At 36.1% G+C, this 26,757-nt stretch overlaps 1 protein-coding gene across 1 annotated transcript; it reads right to left on the bottom strand.

Annotated features, from left to right (window-relative positions):
• Nucleotides 1-305: 305 nt before the first annotated feature.
• On the bottom strand, nt 306-17,989 carry SPACA1 (sperm acrosome associated 1). The gene is made up of 7 exons (XM_030314623.1): nt 17,776-17,989; nt 11,812-11,868; nt 7,896-7,997; nt 7,022-7,128; nt 6,258-6,393; nt 990-1,110; nt 306-462 (listed from the first exon to the last, which is right to left on the bottom strand). The coding sequence occupies exons 1-7, from the start codon at nt 17,987-17,989 to the stop codon at nt 306-308; spliced, it is 894 nt and encodes a 297-aa protein (XP_030170483.1).
• Nucleotides 17,990-26,757: the final 8,768 nt, after the last annotated feature.

Here is a 26,757-nt window from a genome sequence, read left to right as displayed (position 1 = left end):
AGGCTCTGAGCTGTCAGCACAGAGCCCGACGCAGGGCTTGAACTCATAAACCGTGAGATCATGACCTGAGCCGAAGTCGGCTGCCTAACCAACTGAGCCACCCAGGTGCCCCCAAATTAAAATAATTTTTGATAACTTTACCATGAAGACACTGGTTACAATAGCCCCTTCTCATATTGCATTACCCTCAGACTGTGGGAAATCACTTGCAAAATTATTAAAGTATTTAACCATATATTTTATTTTTATAGTAATGAATCTGATATGCTCTAATCTCCTTTTGTTTCTTATATATCTTCCATATATCATTCATTCCATTCACTTAAAGCATCATCTTCAGTTCCAGGTATTTCTGTTGGTGATTGGTCAAGAGAAGTTGAATCTTTGTATCTCACTAAGCTCAGCTCAGATGGTATCTCAGTTGATGAGGATTTCTCCCCCCAGAAAGACTTGACTGCCCCCCTAGAGAAAAAAACAAAAACAAAAATCCCTTGTGAAATGAAAACCAAAACTAAATAGATCTATATAATTTGCTCTATATAGAAGTGCCTCCTTAGTCATGATTTATTTTTAGTTTGTGTTGTATCAATTACATGGTGATAGTGGATGAGTCCTTAGACTGTACCAGAGTGTAAAGTCAGGTAAGTATTAGAAATATTTTAAAAAATGGATTAGTAGCTTATACTAACCAAGTTTGAGAGTTGTGGGAACTACAACTGGACAACACACATATACATTCAAAACACTTTTTTTAGCAATTACTATATAAAATTCTAAAAATTGCATTTCAAGCTCTTTTGTGGCTGGGAAGCAAGTCATGAGATTAGCCTGAAATGGAATAGTTGCAGGAGGTATAGAGGGTGTTGGACTGTTTCAAGATACATATGGGAGGCATTATGGATGGAGCTTTGGATTCATCAAACAAGAAGTGGGGACAGACAAGGAGGACATCAAGCAAGGGTGATGACTCAGCTGAGCCCTTTACCTACCAGTTTATAATTATGAATATCAGTACAAAGATCACAAATATACAGATAATAACTCCTATGGTCAGCACAAAAACTAGGACTGCATCAGTGTCTGGTCGGCTTGATCTTTTCATTTGCAATTCTAGAGAAAACACACACACCTGATGGTTATTACCACTGTATAAAAAAGGAGATACATATCTAAATGGAAACTTCACATCTAAAAAACAACTTTAGAAAAATACAGGAAGAATTAGTGGAAAGAAAGTTATTAGTAAGCTTGCTCATCACCTTTGAAATGTCCTTTTCTTTCTTTCTTTTTTTTTTTATTATAACTTACTGTCAAATTGGCTAACATATGTGTGTACAGTGTGCTCTTGGTTTTGGGGGTAGGTTCCTGTGATTCATTGCTTACATACAACACCCAGTGCACAACCCAACAAGTGCCCTCGTCAACGCCCATCACCCATTTTCCCCTCTACACCACCCCCCATCCAGCCTCAGTTTGTTTTCTGTATTTAAGAGTCTCTTATGCCTTGCCTCCCTCCCTCTCTGTTTGTAACTATTTCCTCCCTCCCTTCCCCCATGGTCTTCTGTTAAGTTTCTCAAGTTCCACTTATATATAAATGAAAATATAGGATATCTATCTTTCTCTGACTGACTTATTTCACTTAGCATAATACCCTCCAGTTCCAGCTATATTGCTGCAAATGGCAGGATTTCATTCTTTTTCATTGCCAAGTAGTATTCCATTGTATATATAAACCACATCTTCTTTATCCATTGATCAGCTGATGGACGTGAAATGTCCTTTTCAAACATGCAGAAAAGTTGAAAGCATTTAACAGTGAACATCCTGTATTCCCACCACCTAGATACCATCAACATTTTACTATCCATCTGTCCATCCTTCTATAAATCCATTGATCCATCTTAATTTTTCAATGTATTTCAACATAATTTTCTAATGTCTGCCAATTCCCCACAAAAATCTTCAACATGCATATCATTAACTAGAGTTCAATACTTGTTTATACTTTTTCTTTTGAGGTAAAATTTACCACGAATTGCACAAAGATTTTAAATGTACATTTATTTTGGCAAATGCAAACACACATATATAATTCAAACCCTATGAAGACTCAGGCTATTGCTATACCCCAGAGACTCCCTTTAGCCCCTCCCAGTTAATCTCTGCCCCATCCTCCAGAGGCAACTACTGTCCTGATTTTCTTTTCTACTACAGATTAGTTCTGCCTGTTCTAGAACTTTATAGGAATGGAAACATACACTATATATTCCTTAGTGTAAGGCTTTTTTTACTCAGCCTATTTTAGAGATTCACCTACACTGCTGCATGTATCAATAGTTTTTTTTTTCTTTTTTATTGACGAGTAGTAGTCCAATTTGTCTATTCATTTTCCTACTGATGGACATTCAGGCTGTTACAGCTTTAGGCTATTACAAATAAACTGCTGCAAACATTTTTATTCAAGTCATCTGCAAATGTACATTTCTCTTGGATAAATACCTAAGAGTGGAAGTGCTGGGTCATAAGGTAGAGGTACACTTTATTTTTCCAAGAAACTGTAAGATCTTTGCCCAAACTGTACCCAAACTGATTTATTTCTTTTAATGAGCTAAAGTTTTTAATTTTGATGAAGCCTAATTTATCAATCTTCCCTTTTATGGTGATTGTTTTCTGAGTCGTATCTAAGAAACCCTTGCCTACTCCTGAATCATGCAGATATTTTCTTATGTTTCCTTTTTTAAGCTTTATGGCTTTAGTGTTTACATTTAGGACTATGATATATCTCTAATTTTTAGAAATGTTGTAAGATAGGGCTAGAGGTTTATGTTTTTATACAAATATCCACAGAGTACTTTTAAATTAGACATTCTCTCCCATATCTTTCTGCTCTTCTTGCAAATAAGTCTATTAAATAGACAAAGCCACTCTACCATATGTATTATAACATTGTTACGTTGTAAATTGGTGAAAAGCCAATTTATATCAAATTTTACTTACCTTACCAATTATATAGTTTTCTTGTGGTTCTTCCCAGTTGATAAATCATAGAACCATAAAGAATTCGTGTGAAGAAGGACCAGAGAGATTACCAAATGCAACTACTGAACTACACAGATAAGTAAACCAATGTTTAGGGAGGTTTAATGATTTGTACAAGCTGTTTATATCTTGTAATAGTTTAATTTTGGTAAGTACCACCCTATCAGTAATAGCTTCCTGTATGGGCAATTTCAACTGCTTATTTGTCTGGATTTTCTTCCTACTCTTTAAACATGAAAGAGTACAATTTTTCACCTTTCTTCTAATGCCAGGGGTATAAACTCAATTATTTTCTTCTTTCTAATGCCAGAGGTATAAACTCAGTTAGTGATCTCACTAAACAGTTTCAAGTATGACAGAGAAATCACATCATATTGATATTCCAACATTGTTAGATTTTTAAAAATCTTTTTGTTTTTGATAATTTTAGATTTAGAGACGGCAGTGAGATTTTTAAGCTCGAATGAAAGACACCTTTTAGTATTAAAACCTGAGAAGAAGAAATGGCAAAATTCCTTGCCATTTATTCACTACCCTGCAATACTAGCCTAGAGAGGATGGAGAGTGAAATTTCTATGGGAAGTATGCAGGCATTAGCAAATTATGTTGAAATGCATTGAAAAAAATAATACGGATCAATGGATTTATAGAAGGATAGTAAAATGCTGATGGTAGTATCTAGATACTTCATTTCAACAGTAGTCTTCTTGCATGGATTATTTTTATATCTTGATTACTTTTATACCTAAAAAAAAAGTGGGCTGTGTTTCCTATTGAGATTTTTTAATGAAAATAGGTGAATTTCGATGTTCTAACTTCTTAGAAAAACTAAGCTTATGCCTGCATTCGTTTTCTAGGGTACCACAAACTGGGTGACTTAAAAACAGAAATTTATTGCCTCAAAGTTCTAGAGGCTAAACGTCTGAATGCAAGGTGTTGGTAAGGCCTTGCTCCCTCCAAAGTCTCTGGGGGCAGATCCTTCCTTTCTTCTTCCTGCTTCTGGTGGCCCCAGATGTTCCCTGACTTGTGGCAACATAACCCTAATCTCTGCCTCTGCTTTCACATGGCTGTCTTCTCCCTGTGTGTCTTTGTGTCTTCACATGACATTCTCATCCTTCTCATTCTGTGTTTGTGTCCAAATTTCCCTCTTCTTATAAGGATACCAGTCATAGTGAATTAAAGACCCACTCCATTCTAGTATGTATGACCTTATGTTAACTGAACAAATTACATCTGCAATGATCCTATTTCCAAATACAGTCACATTCTGCGGTTCTGGGAGTTAGGACTTAAGAAAGGAAACACAATTCAATCCATAACAATGTCTGACTATAAAGACAACTGTTGTGGAAGTGAAAAATCTGATGTAAAGGGAATGGATGGGAAATTTTCATTAACTAAATCATATTTACCCTAACAATATTGCAATTGTGTACTTGTTTCAAGCCAGTGCCATATTGTGGTGACATTTATACATTTATAGACAAAATATTTGTTCAGTGTCCAAATAGCCAAAAGGGTCTATCACAGTGGTGTTCCCAATTGTCAAAAGAAACTGATACCAAAGTGTTCTGAAAACATTTTGTCATTTAACCAGTGCATGTCCTGAGATGGCAGAGCTAACCCATCAGCCTTGGACTACTTGCTACAAGAGAGAAGTCAACTTTGTCTCATTTAAGGGCTAACATTTTGGGGTCTGTGTTCTAGCCCTTAGCTTACACAATATCAAATGCATATTGACTTCTAATCATAGGAAGAGGTATGGTCTTAACAAAGATTAGGCTGTAGGGACAAAAAGAAAGAATGGTCCCCAAACCATAAATACCCTGAACTAGTTAGCACTTACTGAGATATGTTTTAGTTTGATGAGGTTTGGCCCTTTCTTGCCTTTTTTTAGTACTTTATTGAAATTATCCTTTTTACAACACTTGATATCTCAACTGAAGAGCAAGATTATTAGCTTTCACCATAAATGTTTTTTTAAAGACACTAAACACATCAAAAAAAGTTATAGTTTATTTTTAAAAGTCACCTCCAAAATATTTTAGCTTTTTTCCATTTTGATAAACAGTGTTATGCTATCTCTACAGTGTATGGTATCTCTAAACTACAGCAAAAATTCTTTACATGGGATTGAGAAATAGCTTCAAGAAATCCATGAACTCTCTTAAAATAACAGGTAGCTCTTGGCATGTTTGTTTATGTGGGCATTTTTCTGGGAAAAGCCTCTTGAATCTTGATTGGATTCTCAAAAGACCTTGTGACCAAGCCCCCTCATACCATCAATAACAATGACAACAATGTTAAGTTAAGAACAACTGAACAAAAGAAAATAATTAGAGATATTAGACATTGTGGTCTAAACTGGAAGGATACGCCCATGGATTAATTTTGCAAGACAAGTACAGTTTCTAACATTTAAAGTTATGTTCAGGACAAGATTTGCCTTTTGTGACAAAAATTGAGGACTACATTATTGTTTCATCAAAAAAATATTTTCTTCAAATGAATAATGTTTAAAAAGCCATGTTTTGACATAACGTTTCTTAATTTTATTTATTTTACTGTGCCAAAATTGTTGTGTATCCGTGAGAATTCCATGTATGCACTTTCACTTTTGTGATAGAAGTAAAATAATATAATTCAAGTTAGAGGACTGTTCTTTGGAAACACTTCAGGAATGCACCAGTTTCTCAAAGTGAAACACATCTGACTCTACTTTGTGAAAAAGAAATTAAGCACCACTGGGGTCCCTGGGTGGCTCAGTCGGTTAACCACCAACTTCAGCTCAGGTCATGATCTTGCAGTTTGTGGGTTCAACCCCTGAGTCAGGCTCTGTACTGACAACTCAGCCTGGAGCCTTCTTCGGATTCTGTGTGTCTGTCTCTCTCTGCCTTTCCCCTGCTCGTGCTCTGCCTATCTCTCTCTCAAAAATAAATAGTAAAAAAAAAAAAAAAATTCTTTTTAAAGAAATTAAGCATCACCTTGTAGAAAGTCTAAATGATAAAAACCAGTGATTTACAAAATGTTGTCTCTGGACCAGCAGCACCTGGGAACTTGTTAGAAATGCAAACTATTCTGCCAGCCCCACCTAAGATCTACTGAATCAGAAGCCCTGGGGGTAGGGTTATCAATCTGTGTTGCAAGGTGTCCTCCAGATGATTTTGATGCTTTTTAAAGTTTGATATAAGCAAACAAAAACATTACTGGGCACTTACCACTTGTTGTATAGACTGTGAATTTAATAGATGCTACTATTTCATTATTATCCAAGGTGGCACACTCGAAAACCAAGGGGCGAACTTCCCTGCGTACTTCCAGGATTGCTGAATCATTTACAAGGATAACAGGTTGCTATTTAAAAAGGAAAAAAAAAAAGTCCTAATATTCTTTATGTGGACTTAAGATCAGGAAACAATTTATTCCTCATAACAAAAGAGTAGTCATTGTCTTTCAGTGTAGGACAGTAATTAATTATACACATGGATTTTAGAGTCAGGCAATCCAGACAATCAAGTACCAACCTTACCATTTCCTGCCTATGTGACCCAGGACAAGTTTCCCATTGCTTCTCAGTTATTTATCTGTAAAATGGGTGTAATGATAAGGATTACCTCATAGATTGTTATGTGGGTTAAAAGAAATTGTAGCACTAGGTGTATGTCTGACACTTAATAAGCCCTCAATTAATGTTAGCTACTATTATCCTGATACAACTCCTAGGCAAACAAATGAAAAATTTGCTTCCAAAATAGAAAACTTTATATAAAATGGATGTTTTTAAGTTCTGATAATAGCTGACCCCAAGGCATATATTAATACTGAAAAATTTTAAATTTCAGTAATAACAAAGTTGTACGATTTTTAACTTCATTTTTGCAAACTGTTTCTAAAGAGAGAGTTTTCTGACAGCCATCAAGCACTGGGACACAAATTTTATCACTCACTAGAAAGCACCACATTACATACATTCATGACTTACTTGCTCTGGCCTTAGAAGTTTCCAAATATATTTGAAACGATTTACAGGAGATATATGAGTACATGCCATTCTAACACTGTCAAGACTTTCTGAAATTGGTCTACCCCCTAAAAACAAGGAAAATTAAATACATATATACCATTGGGCATTATAAATTGCTTTATACAAAGGCTACTTTTAAAAGCCACTATATAAATTATAAAATCAATTTTTTTTAAATCAATTATATGCTGGACGTTATCAAAATTATTATTGAGAGTTTGAGTGTAGAAGAGCAGAGAGGAATAATGGATGCAATGTAAAGTCATTAAAAGAAGCAGGTGGGAGACACCATAGCTGTCTGTTCCTTCTGCAGAATATATAGCAAAGGCAACCAATTTAGTGATCTATTAGATTAAACTTTGAGATCCGCTAGTGGCTTTCCATTTATTGGTTAGGGATTCCATTTATTGATTAGGATTACCACTAGAAGTAATGAACTCTCAAAGTAGTGTAATTTGACATAGAACAGACCTCAAAGTTCTCAGTTTAAAGTCTGCCAATCTATTGATAATCATGCCAATCACTTGTCAAGATCAAAGTGTCAAAAGTATTTCACTATAGCACAGCCTTGATCACAGGCCCTGAGTATAATAAGGTTCTAGTGTATTACAGAGAATATACGTTAAATTTTAGACATAACTGAAAAAATGTAAAGCAAAAATGGAAAGGTACTCAGAGCTATTACTGTCTAGAGAACTGGAATTTTAAGTTTTATTAAGTTTCCTTTCAGTATTGATCAGCTCCTTCCACTCATGGCAGCCTGAGGTTAAAGCTATTTCCCTACAGTAAACTTTTCCCTTCTGTCTCCCCCCCAAAACAGAGTCCAACTCACAGCCACAATCTACTGGTCCACGGCATTCTTCCACCCGTACAATACACTTGGATTCACCTCCAGGGCATCCATTTGTTAGGATAACTTCTCTAATACCAACACCTTTGGTAAAAGAAACCAGCAAGTGTTAAGAAAAATTCATTCCAGTTTCTTTTCTTTTTCTACCTAGGCTTTTTTTTTTTTTTTTTTTGAGACTTCTAATTTCAGAAGTTAAATTCCTAACTTCAGGGAGGTAATGCTTAGAATTATTTTATGCCCCTCATTTTGAATTATTTCATAAAACAGCATTTCCCAAAGTGAGTTACATGAAACACTAGTTCCTCTGGTTGTTAGCATAAGAAAAGGTATTCCACAGTTAGACATTTGAAAATGATACATTAAATAAAATTAAAGGGTCCTCTTTATTTACAGAATTTGGGGAGAACTTTGAATATGCTAAGGAAATTAATGTGCTATAGTGTATAAGCTTTCACTGATTGAAGATGTAAAATTTTTACATTTTAACATTTTTGAAATCAGAATTTACCTTTGAATTGACAACATGTGACAAATTGGCCGCATTTTTCCATTTTAGAGGTACATAAAATATGCTTCTTATAGCTGATAAAGTCTTAGATTTGATGAAATACAGTAGTACACAGGATCTCCCAAATTCATCTGGCATGGAACTTTTAGAAGAGATTTTGGAACTCTAGAGAACATTCCCAAAATCACATTATATTTTTTCTTTTTAAATGTTTATTTATTTGTTTTATGAAGGGGGAAGGGGCAGAGAGGCCATGGGGGGGGGGTGCGGAGAGAATTCCAAGCAGGCTCCACATTGTCAGTGTAGAACCAGAGAGCTTGAACTCAAGAACTGTGAGATCATGAGCTGAGCTGAAATCAAGAGTCAGACGCTTAATCAAATGGACCACCCAGGTGCCCTGCCAGAATCACATTTTAAAACACAAATGATGCGGGGCGCCTGGGTGGCGCAGTCGGTTAAGCGTCCGACTTCAGCCAGGTCACGATCTCGCGGTCCGGGAGTTCGAGCCCCGCGTCAGGCTCTGGGCTGATGGCTCAGAGCCTGGAGCCTGTTTCCGAATCTGTGTCTCCCTCTCTCTCTGCCCCTCCCCCGTTCATGCTCTGTCTCTCTCTGTCCCAAAAATAAATAAACGTTGAAAAAAAAAATTTTTAAAACACAAATGATGCTTTTTAATATTTAGATTAGTAAAATCTAAATTAGATTTAGTAAAATCTAAATATTTAAATTAGTAAAATCTATATTAAATATAGGAGGAGAAACTATTAAATCTCAATTTCTAGTAAGATACTTTTTTAGAATTACCACACTTTTTTACAACAAGAAATCAAGTCTTTACTAACAGATCTCAGATCTCCACTGGGTTTGCCTTTCATTGCCAGAATTGAGGAACATGATAAATGCTCAATCAGTGACATGATAAACATGTTGTATGGATAAGTGACCTGTGATAAGACGGTGTAGTCACAGGCTAAGGAACAGTACATCTTGATTTCCTTGTCTACCAGATTCCCTCTTTCAGCCTCTAAAGATGTTAATCATAAAACCCATTCTCAAGGGCAAGTTGAAGTCAACTTACAACAGTGACAGATGACTTACAACAGTGCTTCTCAAACTTTAGAGTGCACGCAATCACCTGGAAGTCTTATTAACACGCAAATTCTGATTCAGTAGGTCTGGAGTAGGTTCTGAGATTCTGCGTTTCTAACAAGCTCCCAGGAGATGCTGATGCAGCTGGTCTATGGACCAAACTGAGTAGCAAGGGAGAGGACTCTACATGAGATAAGGAGATGAAGATTGGGAGAGAAAAGATCTTTTTTTTAATTATGTTTTTATTTTAATTCCAGTGTAGTTAACATACAGTGTTATGTTAGTTTTGGGTATACAATATAGTGATTCAACAATTCTATGCATTACTCAGTGCTCATCATGATAAGTATACTCTTTGAGGAAAGATTTCTTTTGATTAAAAGAGATGCCTGAGAATGGTTGCAGTATAGCTCTGCTTGAATTTATGAAAGGTACCTCACTAGATGCACAGCCTTATTCTGAACTGCATAAATATTTTCCAAGCAAATTTAATTAGGAATTTATTTAGCCAAATATAGTTCATTGCAATGATATGTGTAGGTGTGAGATTTTCTGTAAGTCCAAGTAAACCTAAAAATCTGCCTGGGTATTCCAGAAAATTTTTTGACTGCTAAAATATTGTTTTGGGAGTTCAATAGAATTATCACCAAAGCACTTTTTTCCCCTCTAAATAGTTCTGTTATAAACCAAAAAAGTTTGAAAATATTTTAAAATATTTTAGATGTGAAATATTACCTTTTATGGTTTATCTTTCTCCTTAGAATTTATCACCATCTGACATGTTACATGTTTGAATATTATTTTTCTCTTTGCCCCTACTAAAATATACACTCCTTGAATGCAAGGAGTTTCCTCTGCTTTATTCCAGCACCTGTAACAATGCCTGGCACATAGTAGGCAAAATTCAAAAAATGATTTGATGAATGAGCAAATATATAATTTTTGAAACACATCTTTAAATAATAGAGTAATACACTATAAATTACTAGAATTGTCTTAAAAATAAGTCTCTACCTGTGAAAATTTCTCAAGCAAGCAGCAAAAGAAAGATATAAATTACAAATGAATATTCACAGGTTTATTACATGTATTCCTCTCATTTCTGACTCTGACCCAGTAAGAATTTAAGGTAAAAAAATAGTTTTAAAATTATCTTAAGAGGCAGAAGGTAGAACAGTGGTTGTCAGGAGGTGGGGGAAGGGGAGAGAGCAGGGAGTTCGTGTTTAATGGGTATGGAGTTTTCATTTTGGGATGATGAAAAAGTTCTGGAGATGGATGGTGGTAATCATTGTACAACAATATGCACATGTTTAAGATTACCAGTTGTACATTTAAAAATGATAAAAATAATAAATTTTATGTTAGGTTTATTTTGCCACAATGAAAATATATTATCTTAAATATTAATAATTCAGGTGTAGTTTAAAAAGCAATTCTGCTCTACATCTGCATGGATTGCTGTCTTCTACCCTTTGGTTTTTGTCTTTCCCTCCCATCACTATCCTTTTTGCAAGACAGGTTCTAATTTAGAATAAACGGAATTTCATTGAGTTATCTATTGTCTTATCAGCATGCTAGTCTGTCTATAGTGGTTCTCAAAGTGGTTGTTAAAAGATGGTCTTTTAACCAGCAGCATCAGCTTTATTTGTAAACTTGTTTAGAAATACAAATTCTTAGGCTCCTCCAAAGACCAAGTGAGTTAGGAACTCAGGGTAGGCCCAGCAGCCTGGGTTTTAACAAGCTCTGCAGACACTTAGGGTGGACACTTAAATTTGAGAAACACTGGTCTATTATAGCACATGTAACCTTAATCCCACCCCCATGTGAGAGATATTATGTCCAATTTCTATTCATGGAATGATGGAAAAAAGTCATAGTTTGTGAACATTATATTTCCCCCAAAGCTAATACCTCTTTTCCCCAAGACATAACATATGAATTGGAGAAATGTAGAATTTATAATAGAGTATTACAAATACACAAATTTCTTGATAGATTTGCCACGCAGTGTGTGGGAAGACATCTGTGAGATGCATCGGAAGATCTTCATCTTCTGAACATCTGTGAGATAAACTTTTACTTAGTGAAGGCAGTTTAAGTGCCAAAAAAATATAGGGAGCCAGCTTAAAATAAGACTTAGGGATTATGAACTGACAATATCTTACCTTTTGAGCTTTGTGTGCAAATTATAGTTTAAGAGATAAATAAGAGCACACAAATTACAAATAAAAATTTTCAACAGCTTTTACCTTTCCTTCCCACCAAATTACAATATTGTTGATTTATCTGCTCTATGCTACTTACCACATGTAACGGTGCACATCCCAAATTCTACTTCTTTGACTGCTGTATTATTTGAAACTAAATATAAAGTGCAAAGATACATTATTTAATCATGTAAAAATTTTTTTAAGTGAAAAACTACTTGAGGGTGAAGGATACAAGCATTCATGGGAAGCAGATAGTTTTTAACTTTAATAAAAAAAAAAAGTTTTTTAACTTTTTAAATCAGAAAAGTAATGTCATTCCTAGTACATCTTCTATTATTGCTTAAATCAAAAGAAGCCTAAATCGTGAAAGTAATGAATTAAATTAGGAAATACTTTGCAAAGAAGGTCTATATTTAAACTCTTATATAAATTAAAAATAATTTTTTTCACCAACTTAATACATGGTGAGTTAAAGTTCTATAGGTCAGAAAAACAAAAAACAAAAGCCTGCCAACTGTAAGTCCCGATTTTTTCTATTCTCTATTTTCCAAACAAAAAATTGTGAGTGCATCATTTCCATCCAAAAATAAGTCTTTATCCCAAATGTTTATTAAAATCTCTGTTATAGGTTGGTTCTATACATTCTTAAGATGATAGATTATTCCCAAGAACTTATCCCAACACTTTATTTATCAGGATAATTTATGAATATACATGTGTTTCAGTAGTTAAATATTATTGCTTTCAAATCACATTTCTCTGTTTCTAATCTGGCATGATTTCCACCAGCCAATTCTTCACAGCAGATTAGGACTAATATCTCAACATAAAAAATATTACATGAGGGGTTAGAATTTTTTTTAAAGCATTGCATCCTAAATTAACAATATTACATGGGAAAGTGCATTGGAATTGGGGTCCACATTGCTTCTTCTACCACTAATCATCTGAGTTTGATCAAATTACTTAAAACTCTGTCAGGCCTACTTAACTCTTCTGCAAAAATCTGAAAAGAAAAATCTATCTTATTTGATTATTGTAAGAATTAAATGAGATAACATATGTGAAAACATTCTGTAACTTATTTACTGCTGCAAACATGCTTAAGATAGCATAACTTCATTCACAGTCAGTGCACATCACAGTTTTTCCTATTTTGATTACTGTAAGACAATACATTCATAAACACTGTTATTCTATATTTACAAGCACCAAATATACTGAATAATACTATGCTGTTGGTGTATACATGTTAAGTAAATTAATATTGACTTTGTTAAATTATTTGGCCTATCATGATCAATTTTGAAATGACATTTTTGCTTGAAATGCTTGGATACTTTCTGCTGGCACATTATGAGATATAAATTAAAAGACAAATCTTGAACATAGAAAACACAGTTAGGAGGATGAGTATTAGCTTTTAAATACAACTTCTTTTAAAAAACCATTAGAAAAAACTATGAATCAGCCCCACTATTCACTACCTATGCAACTTTGGGAAAGTTACTTAAGCTCTCCTAACTCCAGAAAGACTGGATTTAATCAGATGATCTCTAAAGTCCCTTTTGGCTTTGATTGCCCATTAGGTCATTCAATGACTTTCTTTTTATTTTATTTTTTGAGAAAGAGAGAATGAGTGTGGGTGGGGCAGAGGGGAAAAAGGGGGGAGAGAGACAGAGAGAGAGAGAGAGAGAGAGAGAGAGAGAGAGAGAGAGAGAACACCTTAATCAGACTCCACACTCAGCATGGAGCCCAACCCCATGACCCTGGGATCATGACCTGAGCTGAAATCAAGAGTCAGATGCTCAACTGACTGACACACCCAGGCACACCTCAATATCAGAGTTTTTTTTTTTTTAATTTTTTTTTAAAGTTTATTCATTTTTGAGAGAGAAAGAGAGCGAGCAAGCATGAGCAGGGGAGGGGCAGAGAGAGAGAGAGGGAGATACAGAATCCAAAGTAGGCTCCAGGCTCTGAGCTGTCAGCACAGAACCCAATGCGGGGCTCGAACTCACAAACTGCGAGATCATGACCTGAGCCAAAGTTGGACGCTTAACCAACTGAGCCACCCAGGTGCCCCCAACTTTCATTTTTGATGGGAATCCTATACTGGTGAGTCACAGAAATTACATGTACCTGGACTTCAGTGTGATATTTGTCAAAATTTCCTGTTATATATCTATGAGTAAAAAGGAAAAATACAGTCTGAATGTCAGTAAACTTTTTATGTGTAACTTGCTAAACAGTAATATCCACTGATGCTAAGTAATTGCTTGGTGCCAATTTGTAAGGAATGATGTGTCACAGGACTCTGCCCTGTTTAATATTTTTATTACTGACTTGGAAAATATTGGCATCCTGCTGACTGAATCCAGAGATTCTGAAAAACTAGAAAGGATAGCAAATATGTTTGAAAATAAATCTGGCTCTAAAAATGACAGGTTGGAATACCAGGCAAGTCTAACAAAATGAAACCTTAAGAGAAATAAAAGTCTTACATATAGAGCCGAAAGCTAACTGTCCCCAAAATACTAATAGGCTGTCTTAACTTGATAGAAGAACAGGTGAAAATGAGTAGAAATTTCAATAGTAACTTCAATAGGAGTCAAGAATGTGATGAGTCTTCCTTAAAAATCTACTGGGTTTTAGACTTTACTAATAAAAGCCTGGCATCCACCACGATGTAGATAATGATCCTCAACTTTTTTGTTCTGGCAAATCCTGGAATGTTTTCTTCAATTCTCATCACACTTTAACTGTTGGTATACACCATCAGAATCCAATTTTAACTTTTGAGTTTCTTTTTTAAGAGTTTATATGTAAGGTTGGTATTTCATAACTTTTATTCTTTCTTAGAGGTGTTCCAAAGAAAAAGAGAAAATAGTTATATTTATATAGGATAAAACTTATTTTATAGAATGAAACTCATTCTATTTTGCAATTATTTTTTTTTTTATTTTGCAATTATTATGTAGGTCTGTTCTTGGTTCTTTTATAAATGTAAGCTTATAGGTATAGGATAACTATAAATCTAAGGGTTTAGGTATAGGTATACCATTATGTGTATAAAAGGTATAAAAGGTATGGGGGGTATAAGGGGTATGAGTATAAATCTAACATAATATCTTAGTAATTTTTCCTATATTTTTTAAACATTTTGTTATTTCATCATCTGTAATGATTGATTTAATTATTACTTATTGATCATTCCTAGCTGTGTGTTTTTTTTTAAAAACACTAAGACAACAAAATGGAAGAGTGGTTGGAATTGCCTAGAAAGATGATGTAACTGTAAAATAAATCATAACCATTATATCATCCTTTGTTTTATTTCTTTGTCCAAAAAATTGCATCATCTTTCAGAAAGATATAAAAGAACTCTAGATGCACCTTTCTTCTAGTCCATTTTCATCTTTCATTGAACATAGTTGAGGTTTTTGAATTTCGTTTTTTGGTTTTTGGTCCATAAAAGGAGAAGAAAATTGACAGAGAGAAACATTTCACAATTGTTGGATGAATCGGAAGATGAACACAGAGATAGAGAGCAGCACCTTAAATGCTAAGGATGATGGTGAAATTGATTGCATAAGCAAAAGGAGAGATGATAACTTAAATATCCTAGATGAATTTTCTATAACTCAAGAGTCAATGGATTAATGAGTATTACATTTCTAAAGATGAAAAGGATATATAGTATTTTCATTCAGTTAGTCTTTCAACAGGAAAGACTTGATCCTGAAATGTTTTGTGAAAATAAACTGGACCATAATATTTTGCTAAAAGGATATAGACAATATTCTTTTCTTTTCAAAGCTCCTTATACCCCAAAATTTACTTGATAAGGTTTGTAAATGGACAGATCATGATGGCAGGTATGTATACAAAGGTAACTAAGAGAAAATAGATGATGTAGAAATGAATAAAATTCATTGGGTCAATCATCTAATTGGTATTTATAAATCTAAAATGAAAACATTTTGCAATTAGGGAGCAAAGAACATGGCAGTCTTCTCATCAACAAAATATGTGGCTTCATAGTTTTCAAAAGTACTGTTTTGACAATGCAAGTGCAAAAAGAACCAAAGGAGGGGCGCCTGGGTGGCGCAGTCGGTTAAACGTCCGACTTCAGCCAGGTCACGATCTCGCGGTCCGTGAGTTCGAGCCCCGCGTCAGGCTCTGGGCTGATGGCTCAGAGCCTGGAGCCTGTTTCCAATTCTGTGTCTCCCTCTCTCTCTGCCCCTTCCCCGTTCATGCTCTGTCTCTCTCTGTCCCAAAAATAAATAAACGTTGAAAAAAAAAATTAAAAAAAAAAAAAAAAGAACCAAAGGAATAAACTAGAATCTATTAGAGATGTACTTGAAATCTGGAATCAGTATTTATAAGATGGATACATTCCAGATTCATACATAACAGTTAATGAGCATTTAGTTGCATTCAAAGTGCCTTGCCCATCTAGGGTATATACATCTTCAAAACCAGGAAATATGGAATAAAAATTTGTAGTTTTCCATATTTACATTCTTATTAAAATTTCATTTAAGTTGCTTCATTAACCCTTTATTCTTACTCTTGTAAATTACTTGTAAAATGCTTTAAAATCTAAAAAAAAGTGAACTGGATAGCAAATAGTGATGACTGCTTTTACTGGTCCATGGAGGGTTGAGGGGCTTTGTCAAATTTTAATAATGGCTCTAGAAAATTTCCAATCTTAGACACTTCCAATTAGTTATGGTTCTGGATTCTCACTCTTCCCAGGAAAAAACAACTACACATGAAACTGTACATATGAAATTCCAAAAGGTAGACCCCCTAAAGTTCACAGATGACAAAACTGAGACAGTGAGAGAATAAATACCTTGCCTACATTTGAATTTGTATCTAAGACATTATAACTTCATTGTCTGGACTTAGCCTAAACTCTATTTAGCACATTACAGGTAGAACTATCCCTTGAACAGTTTAATACTAAAATTGTTAATTATTTTTAAAACTAGAGTGAAACAACAGCTATTCTGCCTTAAAACATGTTTTCTTGCCTAGTCTCTTTCACACTTCCAAAGTCAAGGACCTCGACAAACTCCCTGTAATGTTATCAAGGCAATACAAACCTACATCTCACCATTAACCTCAGATAGTCAATTTCTTTCTGTCGCTGAGGGTCACTATGTCATCAGGAAATAAAAGAAAGGCTAATAAATACAGCACCTATTCTGTATGTCTAGGAGATGTGAGACTGCCAAGGAAATTAAAAGAATCTCAGCCAGGTCATTTATGGGGTAAGGGAATCAGTCTCCTTGAGCTGCAAATCTGCAACTGGTTTTCTACCAACCAGAATGTGTTACTAACCAATAAAACATATTTAATGGCTTGTCAAGTTTTATTGCTTAATGACCCAGCAGAATAAGGCAAATTTACGAAACAAGCACAGACTCATTCCCCCTTGGCTAACAGGTATTATCCAACAAAACCACTACTTGGATCCTTAATAGGTGTTTCCTACTACTACCATTCCATTGTGGACAGAAGTGGAACGTACAAATATCTTATCACCAGGCTACAGAGGTGCTCAAAGGTGGAGCTGCATGAAGCTGGCAAGGGGCTTCTGGGCAGTTTTGTCAGCATTTTGGTCTAAGATGTGTCACAGTGAGGGGGATTCTTAATTCCAATGAGTTCCAACCTAAAGATCAAATGTGGAAAGTAGTACAACCTCAAAGTAATTTGGAACTTCAAAAAAATTAAAAAAAAATAAAATGGGAAAGAAATAGAACTACAAGGAGTCAAAATAATTCCTGTTGGTGAGAGGCTACTTCCGACTCCTACTCCTTAACAACAACAACAACAAAAAGCACATATAACAATTTCTATAATGTGCTTATTTGTTTTTCTTAGCACAGTCTCTTCAAGGCCAATAGGCATATGAAAAAAAGTATAAATTCAGGCTGTTTGCAAATTGAGCTCTACAGATGCTAACAGGGCTAATAATTCTCATTGTCCTCAGACAGAAAGCAGGGCTTTGCCTTCGGCTGGTCCACGTTAAGGAGCCTCCCGCCCTCACCATCCTCCTCTGGCAGAGTCTGGGCCTCGCTCTCAGCCTCGGCCTCGTTCTCGGCCTCCTCCTCGCCCTCATTCTCGCCCTCGCCCTCGGGGGCCAAGCTGGGATCCTGGATGGCAGTGACGTTCGTCCCACACGCGGACCGGAGGCCCGCCAGGAGAAGCCAGCCCACGGTCAGCAGCAGCCCGTTGGAGCAGCCCGCGCCCCCGGGGCTCATGGTTCTCGGCCCCGATGGCCGACCAAGACGCAGTCGCAGCCGCCCGCTCCCGACAAGAGGTGCGTCGAAGAGAGGAGCCGCCAGACTCTGAAGCTCCGAGCCGCGCCGCGCCAGGTAACCATTGAGGCGTCACGGCTCGTCACCGGCAAGCGGAACGCCTCCCGGGCTCCTAGCGCCCTTGGAACGCGCGCGGGGCCGCCTGTAGCGCCTCGCCCGGCACTTCCGACTGGGCTTAGGCCGCGCGGCTCGCTTTCCGGAGTTGCAGGTGCGCATGCGGTGGCAGGAGCTGCGCTCATTTCCTCAGTTACTAAGCAACCCGCCAGCTTTTCCCTCTGGTCTTGCTTGCTCACCCTTGTCTCTTCTGAAACACGTTCGTCCTTCCTACGCTTACTCTTCTCCAAACCATATCCCTAGACCCACGAAGCACTCTTCATGTGACTTGGATCCAGATTCCTTGTACAGGATATCCTACTCGGCATGTATCAAGAAGGATTTGTCAAAACCTCATTAAGTATGGTGCCGCAAACTAGATCCATATCTGCAGGTGAGGCTTGATCTGCAGAGGATGTAGGAACCCACTTTCTTGGCTCTGAAATCTTTTGTTGACAATACACTCGAGTGTTGTTTAGTTTTTAAGATTTTGTGCTGTGCCATCAATTCCCCGTAGGGCTTCTTTACGCTAGATTAGGCGGTAGGGAGAGAGAAAGGAAAAGGGGAGGGTGCGTCCGTTGCCAAGCTTCTTCTACCACGTTCAATATTTAGATAGATGATGTTTTTGTAACCAAATCTAGAACGTAACCTTTGTTCCTGTTAATTTCTGTCTTCTTGCTTTGGGCCTGTGTTTTAAGCCTCATTGAGATTTTTTTTCAACTCTGAATCTGTCGTCTATTAGATAGTTCTCCCAAGTTTGATTTGGAAAATATGTCTCTTTGGGGCGCCTGGGTGGCGCAGTCGGTTAAGTGTCCGACTTCAGCCAGGTCACGATCTCGCGGTCCGTGAGTTCGAGCCCCGCGTCAGGCTCTGGGCTGATGGCTCAGAGCCTGGAGCCTGTTTCCCATTCTGTGTCTCCCTCTCTCTCTGGCCCTCCCCCGTTCATGCTCTGTCTCTCTCTCTGTCCCAGAAATAAATAAACGTTGAAAAAAAAAAATTTAAAAAAAAAAAAAAAGAAAATATGTCTCTTTCAGATCAGTAACAAAAATGTTAAAAAGGGCAACAAGCTAAGAATAAAGCACTAAGAGGCCATTCTCTGACAATAATCCATTAATCCACACATTGATTTAACCCAAGAATCAATTCTTTTACCAAAAAAGAAATCCCGCCTTTTTCTAAGGTTGAATCAGACTGGAAGCAAGAATACTATGGCATTGCCACTTGAATCAAAAAACCTTAGATTTAAGTATAACTCCCCACTGCCCTCTTAATGGTATTCAGTGTCAATATGCCCAATTATATCATAGAAATAAATGAAATCCCATTAAATTCCTTCCATGATGGTGTTGTAAGGGTTAAATTGTAGTGTAGGGCTAACCTGTAGCCTTGGGAAATAACAGCTTTGTTTTGACACTGTAGGTTAAGAGATAACAGCCTTGTCTTATCAATCAAGGGAACAAAAGTTCAAGAGAAATCAACTGGATTGGTGTTTGATTGGATCTGGGCAAGGGCATGTTGAGAACTTTGAAAAAGTGGGCCAGAGGCAGGGTCAAGGAGGTCAGCTGGTTGCAGCTTAACCGCAGAAGGTCTGAACTGTTTCCACCCCCATCTGGGAACTATTTCTTTGTTCCCAGGTGATGATAAGATGATGTGGTTGGCTATAAAACTCTACCTAGGATGTTCGAGGCCACACTCTGGTCAAGTGTGTCGGTCTGATCAGTTGGCTTGTCTCTCATTGCAATAAACTTTGTTGTGACTGTCACTGGTGCCCGTAGCATTCTGTTTCAGGAGTCGTGTGGATGCAACAGTGCTAATTTCAACAAGTCTGCTTTAATTAATTTAGGCTTCTTTAAGAACAGAAACATAGACTTTGTAATCAAGAGTTTAGAAATCATGTAATACTCCAATCCCTTCATTTTTCAGTGAGGAGATTAAGAACTGGCCTTCTAGTAAATGCCTCACATAAGATCATCCCGCAATTTATTTGTAAAGCAGGCTCTCACAACCATATCTCCTGAATGCTCATTGGGTGCTTAGTGATTCATATAATTTAAAGTTAACAATGAAAAAGCATTCAGTGGGGTAATAGAGAGTCAAGAGTTCAAGCAATGTTCAATGAAAACAAATTAGGGTTGAAATTTTTTTATCTTGTTATTCCAAGTTTGATTAGACCTAATAGCTACAATGTGGTAGTAAGAGAATATTGATGAATAGACAGTTCAATGGATTTAAATGTGAAATTTGAAACAGAGTTCGTTTAACTGTTTCTACATGACCTTATCCCATACTTTGAGGTTTAACACCAATTCCTATGGCACGTGGGCTGAAGAATAACCTACTACAAAGTGAACTTAAGGCATAAACTCTGGCTTTTGGAACATATGTACATCCAGCCATCACAGACCAACAGATAGGCACATAACTGAGAAAAGTGTTAGGACGGTCTTTAGAGCCACTTATTTTTAACAAAAGTAGATTAGTTGAAACAAAAGCAGAAATTTTTATTTGAATTTTTCTCACAAAATCTTCTAGTTTTGAAATAAGTAAAAGACAAGGACTTCTAAAATGATCAGCATTAAAGTTTGAATTGGTATTGGTAGGGAGTCTCTGACAATATTTTATATTAACTAAAATACCATAAAAAATATTATAGTGCCTGACAAATTATGAGGGGAATTAAAATGGGAAATTTAGGAATGGTCTTGAGATACAAAGGCCTTAGTTTCATGGTCAAATTAATAAGTCAAAATTTTTCCTTTAAATGCTAAGAAAAATAATGTTTTCAAATATAAACTTTAAAAAGGAGATGTATGTTATTTCATAGGCAACATTGTTAAATGCTTCAAAAGTCAATTTAGGACACATATTTTCCTGAAAATAGTATTCTTTTTGGGCAAAGCAAGTCCCATAAACTCTCAAGATATATAATTTAACTCAAGGAAAAATTAATGACCAAATAAACAGCTTCAAAGAGAATCTAAATGGAAATTAAAGGTCTCAAAGAGGAGCTGAAAGACTTGACTATGAAATAAAGAATGTTAAAATAATATCTGTGATAGCAACAATACAAATCGCTTATAAAATATTGTTTTATTCACCTGAGTTATGAGAAAATGTGTAATATCTATCCTCAACAGACTTACACTATCTCCAGTTGAAGCCACAAATAAGTGAAAGGTAAATGTTGAGGACACACTATCAAGAGGGATTGACCCTACTCTAACCTTCAGATACCAAGGACCAGGAATTACATCCTCAATCTTCTGACCAACTTCATTTCAGTTCACTCAGCTCCCCTCATCCTGTCTGGCGTTAAGCATCTCTACCTCTAGCTTCAGTTTCCAAGGCGCAGGGGTTATGCCAGTCTTCTGTGACTCCTCTTCCCTACCCCACCCAAACTTATCTCACCTCTCCAGGTCTGCGTGTACCTTTCTTGAACTTCCTTTGTGTGAGAATACTTGGCACGCCTAGAGGCAGTGAAATTCCTTTATCTAATCTCCACTCTTTACCCTAGAGGACCTCAAGGGCTGGAAAGGAACACCAATTTGAAGATTTGTGATGGAAACACAAGATAACAAAGGCCTAAATAAAGGATCACCATAAAAATGAAAAAAGAAATGAATGAAAGAAATTACAAAGGAAAGATTAACAAAATGGAATGACTGGCTGCCTAAGAGAGAGGAGAGGAGCCAAATAAAGGGAAATGGGGAGTGGGGGGGGGGGCGGTGCCTGGGTGGCTCAGTCGGTTAAGCGCCGGACTCTAGATTTCAGCTCAGGTCATGACTCTAGATTTCAGTTCAGTTCATGTTCTCACAGTTTCCATGAGTTCAAGCCCTGCATGGGGCTCTGTGCTGACAGCACAGAACCTGCTTCCGATTCTCTGTTTCCCTCTGTCTCTGCCCCTCCTCTGCTAGCACTCTCTCTCAAAATAAATAAATAAATTTAAGAAAATAAAGGGAATTAGGAAAATCAGTAGATGTTTTGTTTAGGCAGGTTAATTTGGGGATCAAAAGCTTAAGGTTAAAGTTAAGTTGGAGGTATCAAAAGAAATCAAGTGGAAATGTACATTGGCAGCTTAAGATGACCAAATACATACACACACACACACACACACACACACACACACACACACACACGGCCAGAAGGTAAAAAACCACTGCCAGTGAAAAGATTGGCATGAAAAATACATATGTACATCCAGTTAATATGATATTCTAAGTATTTCTGTAACATTACAAAGTTACTAAAACTACTGTAGTATTTATGAAAATAGGTGTCTGGGAGATAAATTGATTTTGGCCTTAATATGCTTGAATTAGTAAAAAGCATTCCCCATAATAATCTCCCAGACAGAAGGCCCTCAAACCACTTTATCCTATTTACAATCTCTAAGAGAAAAGAATTTTTTCTTCTTGAGACAAGTTTTTAAGAGCAGAGCTTTTTGTTCAGCACCCTTACCCCTCATCCTCTGCCTATTAGTTAAAACTTTATTGCTACACATGGGGGAGATTTTTGTGGTCGAAACTGTCAGAAGCCCTGTGAATTTTTGTATATAGGAATGGTGGTTTAAAACAGTCACATCCTCTCAAACTATCACATGTTCATTGGGAACTTTATGCTTTTATTCCAGCCTCAGCCTCCCCCACCCCTTTATTTTCTCATCTAATGCAGCTGCCCATAAAGGCCTTTCTTTTTAAAGTCCTTCTTAAGGCAATAAGAATTTACAATGTATCAGGGAAAGAGTAGTGCCCAAAAGATGTTCTTTCTCTATTTTAATAACAAGGGTTGAAAAGGCCATTGAAAGTTAAATCATGTTCTAGGGAAATGTGGTCACATTTTGTGAAAGGAATAAGTGTCACATTGTGAATAAGTCTTGATAGAAGATATATAGTACTCTCGAATTCCTCTATTTGTAGGGCTTTCTAAGCTACATCTTCTATGATTGAATAAGGTACCCTGTCTGTAGTTATTCAGGTTATAGGTACACAGCTCCACTCAGCTATATGTGCCCCAAATTAATACATAAAACCATTTTAGAGTTATCCCTGATTTGGATTTCCCCTGCAATTTTTGTGATCTATAGTGTGCTTCTTTCTTTTAATTTTGAGTCCATAGTGGGAACCAGTACTCTCATTTCCCTTGGTTACTCAGGAACAAAGTCCATCCCACAATCCCATTTAAGTACTGTTCTACCCATGCTCCAGACCCAACTCAACTTCTTTCCTGTTTTGTTCATCTAATTCCTTCAAAAAAGATATGCCTTTCACCCTGCATTTTGAACATAGACTTCTAGGTGACAAGCGTAAACTTGTAATTTATGAACTCAAAGTTTCCCTCCTACCCAATCTCATTTCTTAATAGTTCTACCTATAATTCTACTCCCTACCACCACAACAGGACCAACCCCACAGGGTGTTATAACTGCCATAGTTTCAGGATATATGTTAACAATACATATACTACTTTTTGATATACTCAGGCCCAGTCATACCAGAACTATTATACCTTTTCTGCATGTAAGTTGAGAGGAAACATAGAACTGGATATCTTTACTGTGATTAGTAGGAAGTTTTGCATGGGATCACTAAATACCTTAAGCACCTAAAATATTATCTTGGGATTTCCATTTTACTTTCAAATGGGTAATGGCAGAGGATGGGTATTCTCAGGAAGAGAGTTTCAGAGGCAGGTAAAAATAAGTTTTACACTTACCAAAGTTAAGTTGTGCACTTCACCTATACTCACCTTAAAAATACACTGAGGACTTTGAGATGCTACTAAAGAATCTGTCCCCAAATGAGACTTTTTGAAAAATAGAATTATTGTGTTATGTCATACAATAAACTGCACAGATCTAACATGTACACTTTGAGAGATTTTGGTATATATATATACCTGTGAATATATATATATATATATATATATATATATATATATATATTTTGGTATATATATATACCTGTGAATTCTCACCACAATCAAGACAGTGAACATATTCACTACTCCAAAAAGTTCCTCATCCCCTCTGTAATCACCTACTCTTCCCTATATCCACATCCTTGTCCCGAGGTAGACACTGACCTGCTTTCTGTCACTACAGTTTGTATTATTTTAGAATTTTTATTTAAAAAATATATATTTATTTCGAGATAAAAAGAGAGTACAAGTAGGGGTGTGGCAGAGAGAGAGGGAGGGAGAATCCCAAGCAGGTTCTGCACTGTCCGTGCATAGCCTAACACAGGGCTCAATCTCAGGATCTCTGAGATCATGATCTGAGCTGAAATCAAGAGTTGGATGCTCATCCAACTGAGTAATCCAGACAACCCTAGAATTATACATAAATGGAATCTTAGAGTGTGTATTCTTTTGCATCTGACTTCCTTTACTAAACCAAAGTATTCTGAGATTCATCTGTGTTGTCATATATGTTAGTAAGTTTATTCCTTAATGTTGCCAGGTAGTGTTCCATTGTATGGACATAACACAGTTATCTGTTCACCTGTTGGTGGACATTGGGGAGATGTTTCTAATTTGGAGCTATTACAAAGAAAGTTACTATGAACATTCTGGTACATATATCTGTGTGGACATATGCTTTGTTCTCTTGGGTAAATAACTAAGAGTAGAATGGCTGAATCATATGGTAAATGTATGTTTAACTTTGTAAGCAACTGCCAAACTGGTTTCCAAAGTAGTTGTACAATTTTACATTACCCCTGGCAGTGTAGGAGAGTTCTAATTCCTCTGCATCCATGCCAAAATTTCGTATGGTCAGGATTTTCCATTCTAATGGGTATAAAGAAATATCTTAATGTGGTTTTAATTTACATGTATTGCTCTAATGCCTAAGGATGTTGGACATCTTTTCATGTATAAAGGTATACATGAAATAGGTATAAAGAAATATCTAATGTGGTTTTATATCTAATAGGTATAAAGAAATATCTTAATGTGGTTTTAATTTACATGTATTGCTCTAATGCCTAAGGATGTTGGACATCTTTTCATGTGCCTTTTGTAGATCTACTGTGAAGTGTCTGTTCAAGTCTCTTGCTCATTTTTTAAAAATTTGTTTTCTTAATATTGACTTTTGAGAGTTCTCTACATATTTTGGATAAGTCTTTTGCCAGATATGTGTTTTTGCCAAATTTTCTCCTGGTCTATAGTTTGTCTTTTTATTCTTTTAAGTGTGTCTTTTCAGGAGCAGAAATTTTAAATTTCTATTTAGTCCATTGTATCTATTTGCCCTTTTATGGATCTTGTTGGGTATCCTATCTAAGGAATATTTGCATGGGAATCATGAGCTAATTTTTGTTTATGAGCAGAGGTATGGATTGAATTTAATTTTTTAACAAATGGATATTCAATTGTCCCAGCACCATTTGTTGAAAAAAAACTTCACTGAATTGCCTTTGCACTATTGTCACAAATCAGTTATCCACATATGTGTGAATCTATTTCAGTACTCTTCTGTTGCATTGATAATGTCTATTTTTACTCCTATATCACACATTGTGATTACTGTAGCTTTATCATAAATCTTGAAATCAGGTAGTTTTAGTCCTCCAACTTTGTTCTACTGTTCTAAATTTTTTTTTTTTTATTCTAGGTCTTTGCATTTCTGTATGAATTTTAAAGTCAACATGTCAGTTCCAACAAAAATACTAAGATTTTGATTAGGCTTGCATTGAATTCATTAATTTAGGGGTAATATACCTCTTACCATTAGTGAGTCTTCAGACTCATGAACATTTTTTTAATGTTTATTTATTTTGAGAGAGAGAGAGAGAGCACACACATGAGCTGGGGGAAGGGGCAGAGAGAGGGGGAAAGAGAGAATCCCAAGCAGGCTCTGCACTGTCATCATGGAGCCCAATGTAGGGCTCATCCTCAGGAACCGTGAGATCATGACCCAAGCCAAAATCAAGAGTCAGAGGCTTAACTGACTGAGTCACCCAGGTGCCCCCAAAGTAAATCTGTTTAGATCTTCTTTTATACTTCTCAGCAATGATTTGTAGTTTTAGCATATAGACCTTTTATATCTTTTCTCAGAATTATCCCTAAGTATTTCATATATAATGGTTTTGTTAATAGTACTATTTTATTTCAATTTCTGATTGTTCATTGCTAGTAAATAAAAATAAAATCAAATTTTGTATATTGATCTTGTATCCTGAAATCTTCCTAAACTTACTTACTAGTTCTAATAGATTTTTTTGTACATGCCTTTGGATTTTCTACATAGATAATCATGCCATCTGTGAATAGACATGTTTACTTTTCCATTCCAATCCAGATATATTTTATTTATTTTTCTTGCTTAATTGAAATGGCCACAATCCCCAGTCTAAAGTTAAGTAAAAGTGTGAAAGTAGACCTCCTTGTCTTCTTTCTGATCTTAGAGGGAAAGAATTCAATATTTTACCATAAAGTATGATGTTAGCTGTAGGTATTTTATAGTTACTCTTTATCAGATTCTATTCTTAGTTTGCTGATTTTTTTTTTTTTAATCAGGAATGTATGTTGGATTTTGCCAAATGTTTTTTTCTGTGTCTATTGAGATGATTTTTTTTTGTTTGTTATTATGATGAGTTATATTGGTTGATTATCTAATGTTA

The sequence above is a fragment of the Lynx canadensis genome, chromosome B2 (genome assembly GCF_007474595.2).
Source record: "Lynx canadensis isolate LIC74 chromosome B2, mLynCan4.pri.v2, whole genome shotgun sequence".
Taxonomy (NCBI): Eukaryota; Metazoa; Chordata; class Mammalia; order Carnivora; family Felidae; genus Lynx; species Lynx canadensis.
Note: the sequence above shows the minus strand (reverse complement) of the source record. Positions and strands in the feature narration are given on the sequence as shown.